The sequence below is a fragment of the Helianthus annuus genome, chromosome 7 (genome assembly GCF_002127325.2).
Source record: "Helianthus annuus cultivar XRQ/B chromosome 7, HanXRQr2.0-SUNRISE, whole genome shotgun sequence".
Classification (NCBI taxonomy): domain Eukaryota; kingdom Viridiplantae; phylum Streptophyta; class Magnoliopsida; order Asterales; family Asteraceae; genus Helianthus; species Helianthus annuus.
The window spans coordinates 27,033,608-27,045,991 of NC_035439.2; the positions used below are offsets into that span (position 1 = coordinate 27,033,608).

The 12,384-nt window shown below is 37.9% G+C and overlaps 2 protein-coding genes across 3 annotated transcripts; one reads left to right on the top strand and one right to left on the bottom strand.

Moving 5' to 3' along the window:
* Positions 1–5,317: 5,317 nt before the first annotated feature.
* LOC110937420 (protein EARLY FLOWERING 3) lies at positions 5,318–9,527 on the top strand. 2 transcript variants are annotated; one of them, XM_022179840.2, is made up of 6 exons: positions 5,318–5,447; positions 6,243–6,430; positions 7,271–7,971; positions 8,071–8,122; positions 8,209–8,623; positions 8,751–9,527. In XM_022179840.2, the coding sequence occupies exons 2-6, from the start codon at positions 6,254–6,256 to the stop codon at positions 9,302–9,304; spliced, it is 1,899 nt and encodes a 632-aa protein (XP_022035532.1). In that variant the 5' UTR covers positions 5,318–5,447; positions 6,243–6,253; the 3' UTR covers positions 9,305–9,527. The 2 variants fall into 2 exon arrangements, with proteins under 2 accessions (XP_022035532.1, XP_022035531.1); XM_022179839.2 differs by lacking the exon at positions 5,318–5,447 and adding an exon at positions 5,510–5,944.
* A 701-nt stretch (positions 9,528–10,228) lies between these two features.
* On the bottom strand, positions 10,229–11,768 carry LOC118480171. Its single transcript, XM_035974880.1, has 3 exons — positions 11,546–11,768; positions 10,848–11,449; positions 10,229–10,564 (listed from the first exon to the last, which is right to left on the bottom strand). Exons 1-3 carry the CDS (start codon positions 11,766–11,768, stop codon positions 10,229–10,231), a joined length of 1,161 nt encoding a protein of 386 aa, XP_035830773.1.
* Between the last annotated feature and the right edge of the window lie 616 nt (positions 11,769–12,384).

The following is a 12,384-nucleotide window of genomic DNA, read 5'->3' on the forward strand; positions in this document are numbered from 1 at the left end:
GTCGAAAAGGCACAAATGTCACAATTGCCTTTGTGTGGACTTGAGCCTTCTTTTGTGTTAGGCTTGAAGGCCGCGAGGGTGGCCTTTTGGGCTGCCTTCGTGAGTCTTCGGCCCAAACGCTTCGAGTTGGGTTTGGTCATGCCGGTTTCTTGTTTTTAGTCCATTTAAAGTATATAAAATGTAACAGTGTAAAGTATAGGTATAATGCAAGTATAATTTGTAAATACGATTGTTTCAAGTATTGGATGCGCGTACAATTTGCATTCAAGATTGTAACGTATATTCCAAGTATTGTAACACGTATAAGTATATAAAAAGGATTTTATTATGATCAAAGCCTTGAATTACAATATTGGAAAAGAAATACGAATACGATACGATTAAGTTTCCAAAAATAGAAAATACGATTACACTATCTAAATAAGGAAAGTACAAAAATGCGAAGCGTTATAGGTTTGGTCCGGGTAAACCATAATTTGAAACATTTTAGGCTAAAAAATCACAATCGGTCCTAACCCAACTGAAGACCAACTCCACCCAAGAAGACCAATATTCACCTACCCTATATAAGTCCGGTATTCAGTTTTGATTTTTTAAGAAAAATTGTTCTCGGGTTGGTTCGGTTCGGTCTGATTTTGTAGGAACTAGGTTCACTTTTTAATAAAATATATTACAAAATATATAATAACGAGACTCTCCTTATTTGTGGGAATTTCTTCTAGTACAATACCGGTTACATAAACTAAATAAATAAATGTAATATACAATTTAATTGTACCAATCTTGATTCAAGTCGATGTCTTTGGAAACTTCAACCGCACCTACGAGATACAACCGAACAGTATGTGTACTGCCGGAGATGACTCTCATGCCCGAGATAGCACCGGGTATAATTTGGTGTTCATACAATTAGGAAAAATATGAAGTTGATAAAAGGATAATTTAGAGAGTGCTCCTCTCTAAAATTTCATTGAACAAAAGACCTCTGTGTTGTGTATATCTCTCTTCTCCAAGAATATGAACTACCATGTTCATATATACACACATCAAGATTAATGTCATTTAATCTTGTAATAAAACCAAGACATTCAATTTGTAATAAACAAGATATTAAATCTTTAATTAACAAGACAATTAATCACGTCTTAATCTCTAACTAATGGACTTAAGTGGTTAGTCACAAAACGGTCATATTCATCATGACACGAATTAAATGGTTTGAAACAACTAGTTTGACTAGGTCCAACTAGATCTTTTATTACTGTTGCAAACCTGCGCGTGTGCTAGAACTGATCCACCAGTTCGCGTGCCACGCTTCAAGGATCCCATGCCACGCCATATGGAGCCGCGCGCCACACGGATGCTACTACGCATACCAGGACGCCACCCGGTCATACGCCGTCCATACTCGTGTGCCACCTGCACTCTCCGCCCTAGCCAATGACGTGCGCCATGCGCCTAAGGAGCTCGCGCCGCATCGACATGCAATGGCATCCGCCTACGCCACCCAAGGGTGCGCCATAAGCGGACCCGCCATGTATCTGACCACGCGCTCATGGACAAAAATACAAAGGCGGTGTGCGAAGTTCAAAGTGCACTACATAAGTGTTTGCCTTTAAGGAAACAAGATACAATGAGTGCTCCTCCTTATAAACCACTTTAAGTTTTGTCATCCCACCTATGTGGGACAAGTTGACAAAACTAATCCATTTTATTCATCTTTGTTTGCATACAACTTCAAGCTTCGATATCTCATTCATCTTAGCTTTATTTGGACATAGTTTGAACACAAACTATAAATAATTATTTATACAACACATATATAAATATTATTGATGTTCAAAATATTTAGTGAAAAACTCATTTTCACTAAATTTCCAACAGATTTCAACCCGACGTCTACCCTTTCCGAGAATTATTCCAACAATTAAAAAAACATTTTCAAAGTAAAAGAATTAAAAAATGTAAAAACAGAAATAATAAGCAGGAATAACCATAAATCGCAAGCCACAAACCTCTCTCCAAAAGTGTATTGTAATGTTAAGCTACGTGGCTCTAACACAAATGAGGTCACTAGGTGTGCTGACAGGAATGAGCTAGGGATATACCTAACCTACTAAAAACACTACTCTGTTTGTCTAATTGCAAGTGGGGATCTTTGATGATCAACTCCGACGTGTTAAGAAGTCTTTGATTTGGGAGAGGGAGATCATGAGTTTAAGTACCATAGACGACAAAGATTAAAATAAATTTGTCATGAAAAAAAGTCCTGAGAAATAGATAGAAAAACAAATAAAGAATGTAGAAAGACACACATTCTAGTGATCGATAAAGAAAATTCGAGTGAATCACCTGAGGTTGTAATAAATATAATAATTAGAGTGAATTGCAAGTTTTGTCCTTTATCTTTAGGCCATTTTGCAAATTTTGTCCTTTATGTTTAAATTTAATGAGTTTTGTCCTTTATGTTTGAAAATCAAGCACGTTTTACCCTTTGGGGCAAAACGTGCTTATTTTTAAGGACAAAACGTGCTTGATTTTTTAAACATAAAGGACAAAACGTGCTTGATTTTTAAACATAAAGAACAAAACGTGCTTGATTTTTAAGGCCCAAAGGGTAAAACGTGCTTGATTTTTAAACATAAAGGACAAAACTCGTCAAATTAAACATAAAGGACAAAACTTGCAAAATGGCCTAAAGATAAAGGACAAAACTTGCAATTCACTCTAATAATTATTATTATATTTAAAATTATGATACAAATAATTTTGGATTCAAAGTAGTTTCCTAATGGTCACGACGAAAGCTTTCAATGTCACTATCACGTATCCGTTCATTTAGGGTTTAACACACTTTCTTTGCCTCCACCTGGTATGTTGATTATCAAGGCATGTTACCTTGCCTGTGCACATGAGTTATCATTCCCTACTTGGCTCGTTAGGATGTTAATTTGATGCCTATTATATATAGAGAGTGTAGAATACAATAGTGTTTATCGTGCGATGCGTACGTGAGCAAGAGATTGAGACACGTGTCATTCCTTATTTTTTTTATAACGTGCGTGATTATGTATATAACATGCGTAACTAGGGTTTGGAACAACCCATGTGTAATTTTGAGTTTAACATGCGTAATTTTCATGTTTGGTGGCATGCAGATTTTGATTTTTTTTTATAACGTGCGTAATTATGCAAATAACGTACGTGATTAGGGCTTAACCCAACCCATGCGTATTTATGCACTATAACGTGCGTAATTATGCAATAACATGCATAATTATGTCAAGTTAATTACTAGTGTGCCACCGCGTTCAATTGAAGGCCTAGAATAGGTCAATCATGTGGCTGAGATACTCGCGTACACAACGCACGATACCCAATATTGTACATTAACCGACCCCTCTCTCTCTATATATAATAGTAATAGTGAAAACAATAATTTTTTTTTGAGTTAATTACTGTTTTCGTCCCTGAGGTTTGTCAAAAATAACGGTTTCAGTCCATTAGTTTAAAAATTGCGATTTCAGTCCATTAGTTTCATTTTCATAACCATTTCAGTCCACTAACTTAACTCCATCCATTTATTTTGTTAACTTTGAGTTAACTAACTAATTCAGGGACGGTTTGCGTCAGTTTTAGAAACACAGGGACTTAAGTGTAAACTCTAAAACATTAAAACAAAAAAAAATAGTAAATTCCAAAAAATCAAAAAAAATCCAAAAAAACCAAAAAAATCCAAAAAATTCTAAAAAAATAATAAAAATTCTAAAAAATCATAAAAATTCTAAAAAATTCTAAAAAATCCGTTTCGGCGCGAACTGTTTCGAACCCGAACCGTTTCGAGCTTAACCGTTTCGACGCGAACCGTTTCGACCCGTACCGTTTCGACCCGAACCGTTTCGAGCTGAACCGTCCGTACCGTTTCGACCTGAACCGTCCGTACCGTTTCGACCGGAACCGTTTCGACGCGAACCGTTTCAACCGTACCGTTTCGAGCCGAACCGTTTCGACCCGTACCGTTTCGAAGCCGAACCGTTTTGAGCTGAACCGTTTCGAACCGAACCGTTTCAAGCCGTACCGTTTCGAACCGAACCGTGTCGTTTCGAACTGAACCGTTTCGAGCTGAACCGTTTCGAACCGAACCGTGCCGTATCGAACCGAACCGTTTCAAGCTGTACCGTTTCGACGCGAACCGTGCCGTATCGAACCGAAACGGTTCGGCTTCGAAGCGGTACGGCTTCGAAACGGTACGGTTCGATACGGTTCAGCTCGAAACGGTTCGGTTCGATACGGCACGGTTCGGTTCGAAACGGTTCAGCTCGAAACGGTTCAGTTCGAAACGACACGGTTCGGTTCGAAACGGTATGACTTGAAACGGTTCGGCTTCGAAACGGTACGGGTCGAAACGGTTCGGTTCGAAACGGTTAAGCTCGAAACGGTTCGGCTTCGAAACGGTACAGTTTCGTTCGGCTCGAAACGGTACGGGTCGAAACGGTTCGCGTCGAAACGGTTCAGCTCGAAACGGTTCGGGTCGAAACGGTACGGACGGTTCAGCTCGAAACGGTTCGGGTTCGAAACAGTTTGCGCCGAAACGGATTTTTTGGATTTTTTAGATTTTTTTTAGAATTTTTATGATTTTTTAGGATTTTTATTATTTTTTAGAATTTTTTGGAATTTGTTTGGTTTTTTGGAATTTTTTGATTTTTTGGAATTTACTATTTTTTTTGTTTTAATGTTTTAGAGTTTACACTTAAGTCCCTGTGTTTCTAAAACTGACGCAAACCGTCCCTGAATTAGTTAGTTAACTCAAAGTTAACAAAATAAATGGATGGAGTTAAGTTAGTGGACTGAAATGGTTACGAAAATGAAACTAATGGACTGAATTCGCAATTTTTAAACTAATGGACTGAAACCGTTATTTTTTACAAACCTCAGGGACGAAAATTGTAATTAACTCTTTTTTTTTTGCTACGGCTGTAACATGAATACTCAAACCGAGACCAAACCGACTAAGTATATCCATTTTGGTTCTCGCTCTTAATTTTGGGAGTGAATTCAGGTCTGGTCCGGATGAAAACCAAAATCTGAAACGTCTTAGGCTAAAAATATCATGATCAGTCCTGGCCTAACCCAAGACCGACCCAACCCAACCCAAAAAGACCGAGAACCACCTACCCTATGTTTTCGTTTCAATTTTTTTTACAAAGTCAGGTTCACGTTAATCATGTCCGGTTTCAATCCAACGCACACCCTTTCATAGAAATATTCCAAAATATTTAAAAAATAATATTTCCAAAGTAAAAGAAATCAAGAATAACTAGAAAGAAAGAAGCATAAACCAAAGTACCCACATATTTCTCTTGGCAAGTGGATTACATTGTGAAGCTACGTGGCTCCACTAATACCGGTGAATGTATTCCTTCCGATTCTAAATCACTCATCGCCAGGTAAACTCCCAAAATCTTTGTTTATTAACATTTTCACCACACCGATAGATACACATATACAGTCTCAATTGCCTTTAAGATTCTGTTCTATCTACAAAAATCTTGGGTCCACTTACCTTTACGCTTTTCCAATATCTTAATTTCACAAACCCTAAAGTTGCACTCACTTTTCATCGTATTCCGATCGAATTAAAACCCTCCACCACATCTTTTTGCTACCAGAATCATCATTTTCTGCTTTCTTTTTCATTCCAATTGCTGTATTTCATCAATTCTTGCTCTCGCAAGTTGAAATCCTAACTGAATTCGCGTTTTAGGGGTTTTTTATTCTGCTAATCGGAAGTGAAATTGCTTCGATTTTGTTCTCCGGAGGAGAAATTTGGTTTAATTTGTCGTTGAATTTGCATATTTGGGGAGAATTTTGAGTGAAGAATTTGGGGAATTTAGGGTTTTTGAGGAATTAATGCTGTTTTGAGTTGATTATTGGGATCTGTAAGGTATGTGTGTGTTAAATTTTAGTGTTTTGTGAATTTTAAGGTCAAATTTGGTGGTTTCTATATGTAATAATTCATATTGATTTGTGACATTTTGTGCTGTATTATTGTTATGTTTATTATGCTTGTTATGGATTTAACTATGTTTAGTAAAAAAAGTGTTATGAATTAATGTCAATTTTGGGATTGAGGAGCTTTGCTTTGACTTTTTTGGTCAAAGTTAAGTTTTTTAGCAGAGATTATGATATGAATTATGGATTGTTGTGAAGTTGTTATTGATTGTGTGGTTGAATTTTGAAAGGGTAAGAGAAGATGAAAAGAGGAAAAGATGAAGATAAGACTATGGGGCCAATGTTTCCAAGGCTTCATGTGAATGATGCCGATAAAGGAGGTCCGAGGGCACCTCCTAGGAATAAAATGGCTCTTTATGAACAACTTAGCATACCTTCGCAGAGGTTTAATGGCGGGGTCGCTTCATCTTCAAACAGGGTGAGTTAAAAGAAACATTTTTTTTTTTTTTGCTTTGAACTTGGTGCTATGTTGACTATTTTATCTGAATTACCCTTTAATAACGGTTTATAAAGGAATCTTGTGGACCCAAATCGATAGTTTGATACTATTAAAAGGTATGAAATTTGTTTTTAACATGTATAACCTACACCTAAGTTGGGATTTAGGGTATGAACATGCATAACCTGGTTTGTTTTTTTGGTAAAAAGTATAACTGACAACCAACGAGAGAGCAGGCCAAACGAGTTAGGTGACGGGTCAAATATGTGTCATTTTTTGTATGTGTTGAAGCTGGTTGGTTCAGATTCTAGCATGGTTTAGTATTGATTGAGCCAAGAACAAGTTTTTGTTCGTTTTTAGAACTTTTAGTTAATACTTGATGCATTAACATTATTACAAAAATGAATGATATTATTATTTTTGCAATATAACTCTTTGAATACACTTATTTAGGAGGTTGTATGCACTAAAATACACTCTCTTATAACTATTTTTTATTTGACCCGTAATCAACGCATTCATAAGGAAACGGGTGACGCGTTGAAATTTCTACCTCAAAAAAAGTAAAAGGTTTGTTATAGTAGTACATGCTCTGGTTAAAGTTTAATTCGCCATACTTTAGAAGGACCATGATTATAAATGTTGTAGCATAGTATTTGAAGTTATGAAGTGTGTACATTGACTGCATGGATAGTTACGTTATGCAAGTATTGGATGTCGACCGAGTTTATATAGTGTTCATTTATGTCAATTAACAATCAAATTGTAGCTACAAATGTAGTGATAAGTGATAGACTTATTATTTTCATATGATTTTAGGCAACCGTGAATGAAAGAAGTACACGTCAACAGTCGTCTTCTTTTCACCCAATTAAGAAGCCTGATACTCGCCAGTCTGATCTCAACAATCAACGTGTGCAACTAGAACATAAAAAGAGACGAGAAGAAGATGACTTTAGGGTCCCAATATTTGACCAACAATCTGGAACAAATCAAAACCGGAGCGTGAGTCATCAAAATAGAGAAAATGAAGGTAGCACTCCTTTTGGTGCATCCCTTTCAGGTCGTTTAGCAAACGTTCATAACGCTAAATCGCACAATAACAAATTTCAAAAGGAGAACTCACAAGGTTTTGCTAGATCTGCCTCAAATCAATCGTCTCGACAAAACGTTAAAGCTCCATTGAAGGAGACTAACGAATCTTCGAGTTTTAACCTACGAAACGCTTCGAATAGCAGGAACTTACGGGATTATCGAGTTGACTCGCAAGCAGATAACACGTTGTGGGGGGTTAGTCTCTTGAATGAAGCATCTAAAGCTAGCGGTTATGGAAATAATTCGGTCCCATTACGGGAAATTCAAGAAGAAGCTTTACGAAGCCCGGATGATCCAACCAATGGTGATGCTGTTTCGGAGAATTCAATGGTTGAATCGATTTGTGGAGTTGATATTTCTCCTGATGATGTTGTCGGGATTATCGGTCAAAAACACTTTTGGAAAGCAAGAAGAGCTATTGTCAAGTAACTTCTTTTATTAATGGAGTGTTTGGATTTGAGTTATGAAACTGATTTTCCGATTAATAGATTTTCGTTCTAAAAATATTTATGTTTTGTTTACAGCCAACAAAGAGTATTTGCTATTCAAGTGTTCGAACTGCACAGATTGATTAAGGTTAGTCGAGTCAACTACCTACACATTTTGTCTTTTGACCTGTTTAAACGATTTTAGTTCTCGTTTAACTTGATTATGTAAAACAGGTTCAGAGATTAATTGCGGAGTCACCTCAGCTTTTGGTCGACGAACACGGGTATGTGGCAAAACCGCCGAAAGTTTCTCCAATCAAGAAACTTCCTCTCGAGTATGTTATGAAACCTACTGTGAATATTCCTAAGCACAAGAACGACATTGAGAAACCAAATGATGACATGGAGTTCTCATCCGAGAATGCTGTCGGGAAGGCGTCTCTATCAACCGTGCAAAATGGCGGGACCCCGTTGCCACCATCCGACCAAAATATGGGCCCTTGGAATTTTAACGCGCCACCTGGACACCAATGGTTGATTCCGGTTATGTCTCCGTCTGAAGGAGTTGTTTACAAACCCTACTCCGCTCCTGGGTTCATGAGCCCCGCTTATGGCGGTTGTGGACCGCCTGGATCCATGCCCGTGATCGGTAAGTGCCCTTTTGACATTTTGGATATTAAACAGGACCCAATTTTGCAAACTTCTAAAACGCAACTAAACACCTACTGATATAAGTAATTTTTGAGATGATCTTGACAATTTTGTATATTAAACAGGACCGAATTTTGCAAACTATGGTGCTCCACCTCATCATCATAATCCTTACGAAGGGTTCCCCGGGGTTAACCCCTTCAATCCTCCACTTCCCTCTAGCCATGGCTACTTCCCTGCTTACGGTATGCAAATGGCTAACCCATCTATCTCAAGCTCCACCAGGTTCGATCAATCCAACCCCCACAACCAAGGCTCGACTAACGTTCCAGTTGAGAAAACCGGACCCACGGTTCCAAAGGCAGTCAGGCTTAATAACAATAACCACAACAACAAAAACAATAATAATGTTTCTAAAGATACCGAGGCACAGGCCAGTACAGCAAGCAGTCGAAGCGATAGAACAAAAGACCGGAATGCCCTTCCTCTATTTCCAACCTCTCCTCCGGCACCTGCTCCGGCTCCGGCTCCGGCTCCGGCTCCTGAACCAGCTCGAGTCGAAGCGGCGGGTCCTCGTGTTATTAAAGTTGTACCTCATAACGCATGGTCAGCAACTGCATCTGTAGCGCGTATTTTCAAGTCTATACAAGAAGAAAGGAAGCAGTATGGTTCTGGCTAGCTTGCCTTTGTGTCCTGAAGGTGTATTCCTGTTTGTACTTTGTACTTCTGTGATTGTAACCTTTTCCTGTATGTCTTGATTTATTGAATACCACTAGGAAGTGTGTGTGTGTATATATATATATATGCAAAGATTATGATGCAATGCAAATCAAAGCTTAAGCATATAAACTAGTCTTTTTTGTATTATGAACTATTTTTTTAATAAAATCATTAATGTGGCACAAGTAATTGTAAAAATCTATTCTATATTCTTGTAGAAAGATGGGGTGTTGAAATACTTCTCTCTTTTTTTTTAAACAGTTGAAACACATGCTTATATCTCAGATCCGTGTGATTCTGATTCACCATCTTTCGGTTTAAGAGGGTGTTTGGGATTACGTTTTGAAGTGATTATTTGATTATTGCGTTTGTAAAACATAAATAATCTAAAAAAGTGTTCGGATGAAAAAAGTGATTATGTGCCTCCAAAACGCAGTTTTGGAGAAGCATGTATCTACATACTTTTTCAAAACGCAGTTTTGAAATCGCAAAATCTATTTTGAAAACGCATAATCTATTTTAGAAACGCAACACCAAACACCCCCTAAGTGGGAAGCCGTATTTCATTATGAGGAAAAAGCACAAATAATGACCACCAACACAATGAGTTCATAAACATGACTAATGACTAATAGTTTGTTAAAAGTCATTTGTAGGGATGCAAATGAAATGGGTCAAGTTGAACTTAACTAAGTTTTTTTGGGTAAAAGGTTATCCCGGTGATTCTATATATTCACAACCAAACAAAACAAGTAGTGTAGTGTATCTACACTAGTTCAATCATGAGACATGCCCCATGAAAGTAAACAAAACCAACCAAAACAACAGCAAATGAAATAAAGACAACTAGACTATAATCTAGAAAAACAAAACAAAACACTAATCATCCGCCATCACCGTTACTGTCAGTATCAAGAATCTCCCATTCACCTAGAAGCCTCTTCACTCTTTCAGTCCGCTTCATCTTCACTCCCATAAGCTTGTATCGCACAGTCTTGATTATCGAGTCAAAGACTTGCTCCGGAGGCCTCAACTGGTTCTTGAAAAGTCTAGCATTACGTTCCTGCCAGATGAAATAAGCACTAGCCGCCACCAAAATCCTGCTTACATAATTTGCCGCTAATTTAGATCGACTTCTGACTAGTAACCAGTCCACAATATCGTCCCACTTTGGGTCAACACTATCCATACCCGCCTTATGTCGAACCATAACCCAAACCTGCGTTGAGAATTTGCATTCAAGGAACAGATGTTTGTGAGAATCATGGTTCTCATAACATAATAAGCAGCACATCATATTCATATTTTTCCTTCTCGAGAAATCCCATTTAAGAATAATATCTTGTGTGAAGTTTCTTCCTCATGATCAGCCACATCAGGAAAGAATGTCTCGGTATGCATTGAGCAAACCAGACTACTTTACTCCACTCAACCTCCTGCTCACTATACCGAATAGAATTCCAAATGCATGAAGCCGAGACCTCATTTATATCATTACCAACCTGCCACTGAACAAGATCACGTTTACTTGCAACCATTTGGACATGATCTAGCTGGATAAGAACTGGAAATAGATCCCTCCAAGCCGTGGGCCATTGCAAAACACCATTTACATGAATATTTGCTACTGAATCATCCAATCTGAAACCTGCATTCGTAATAGTTCTTGGGGTCAAGAAATCTCCTAGCGGCCCTAAAGGACACCAAGTATCATACCATGCTGACGTCGACCTCCCATCCCCAAGACTAGTCCAGATATAACTCCTTATTAGCGGTCGAAGCTGAAGAAGTTTTCGCCAGCTCCAACAACAATTCGTTGGAGCCTTAACCATCCAGAAACTCTTTCCTTTTAATTTGTAGTCATGCACCCAATCAACCCAAAGAGACTTTCGTTTAGTAATGATGCTCCAAACGTGATTTGCCATGAGCGCTTTATTAACATCACCGATACGTCTAATCCCCAAACCCCCTTCATATTTCGGAGTGCAAACCGAATTCCAAGACACCTTGGCCCTTCCTTTTTGGAACGAGCTATCTTGAGTCCACAAAAAGTTCCACATTCTAGCTTCTAAATCATGAATCACCCGAGCCGGTAAAATAAACACTGAAGACCAGTAGATATGCATAGAAGACAGGACCTACAAGATAAGCTGCACCCTCCCTGCAAATGGAAGGAGTTTGTTTTTCCAGTTTGAAATACGTTTCTCTAATTTTTCAACCAGGATACTACAATCCTTGTATAGGAGCCGTGTGGAAATAAGAGGAACCCCTAAATATCTAACCGGAAGAGAGCCTTCCACGAATGGCATAACACTAAGAATAGCATTCTTCACATGTTGAGGCACATTACAAAAGAAAACCGTACTCTTTTGAACGCTAGGGACCAAACTTGACATGTTAGTAAACTTTGAGAGAGACGCCATAATGCACTCAGCCTAGCTAACATCCCCTCTAGCGAATAAGAAAAGATCATCTGCAAAACAGAGATTAATAATCTGTTGCTTCTCACATCTGTTATGAAATCTGAACGAAGAATCAATCCTGGTCTCATGATGTAAAATACCCGTCAAAATCTCCATAAGAAGTGTAAAAAGATAAGGGGATATTGGGTTCCCTTGTCTTAATCCACGTTGACCTCTGAAATAGCCATGAACATTGCCATTAACACAAATAGAGTACGTTGGTGTAGACACACAAAGTGTTTAAGCTCGTCTAGTTTCAAACCTTGGGTCCTTTGTTAAACGTGTTAGAGTGCGACTAGTTTCTATTTTTTGTGTGTGTATGTATATTTATAGTTAATATAACACAAGTTAACAAACATGTTAAGGGTGACAAATCTAATCAAATATGTGTATGTAAATTTATGGTTAATATAACACAAGTTAACAAACTCGTTAAGAGTGACAAATCTAATCAAACTCACCAAACTCATTTATATAATAAACAATGGTAGTTTAAGCTCGAATTTATTTGAAAATTCAAACTTTTAGGGAGCAATATATCTTGTAGTGCTAATAAAAGAAGAATTGACATGTACCA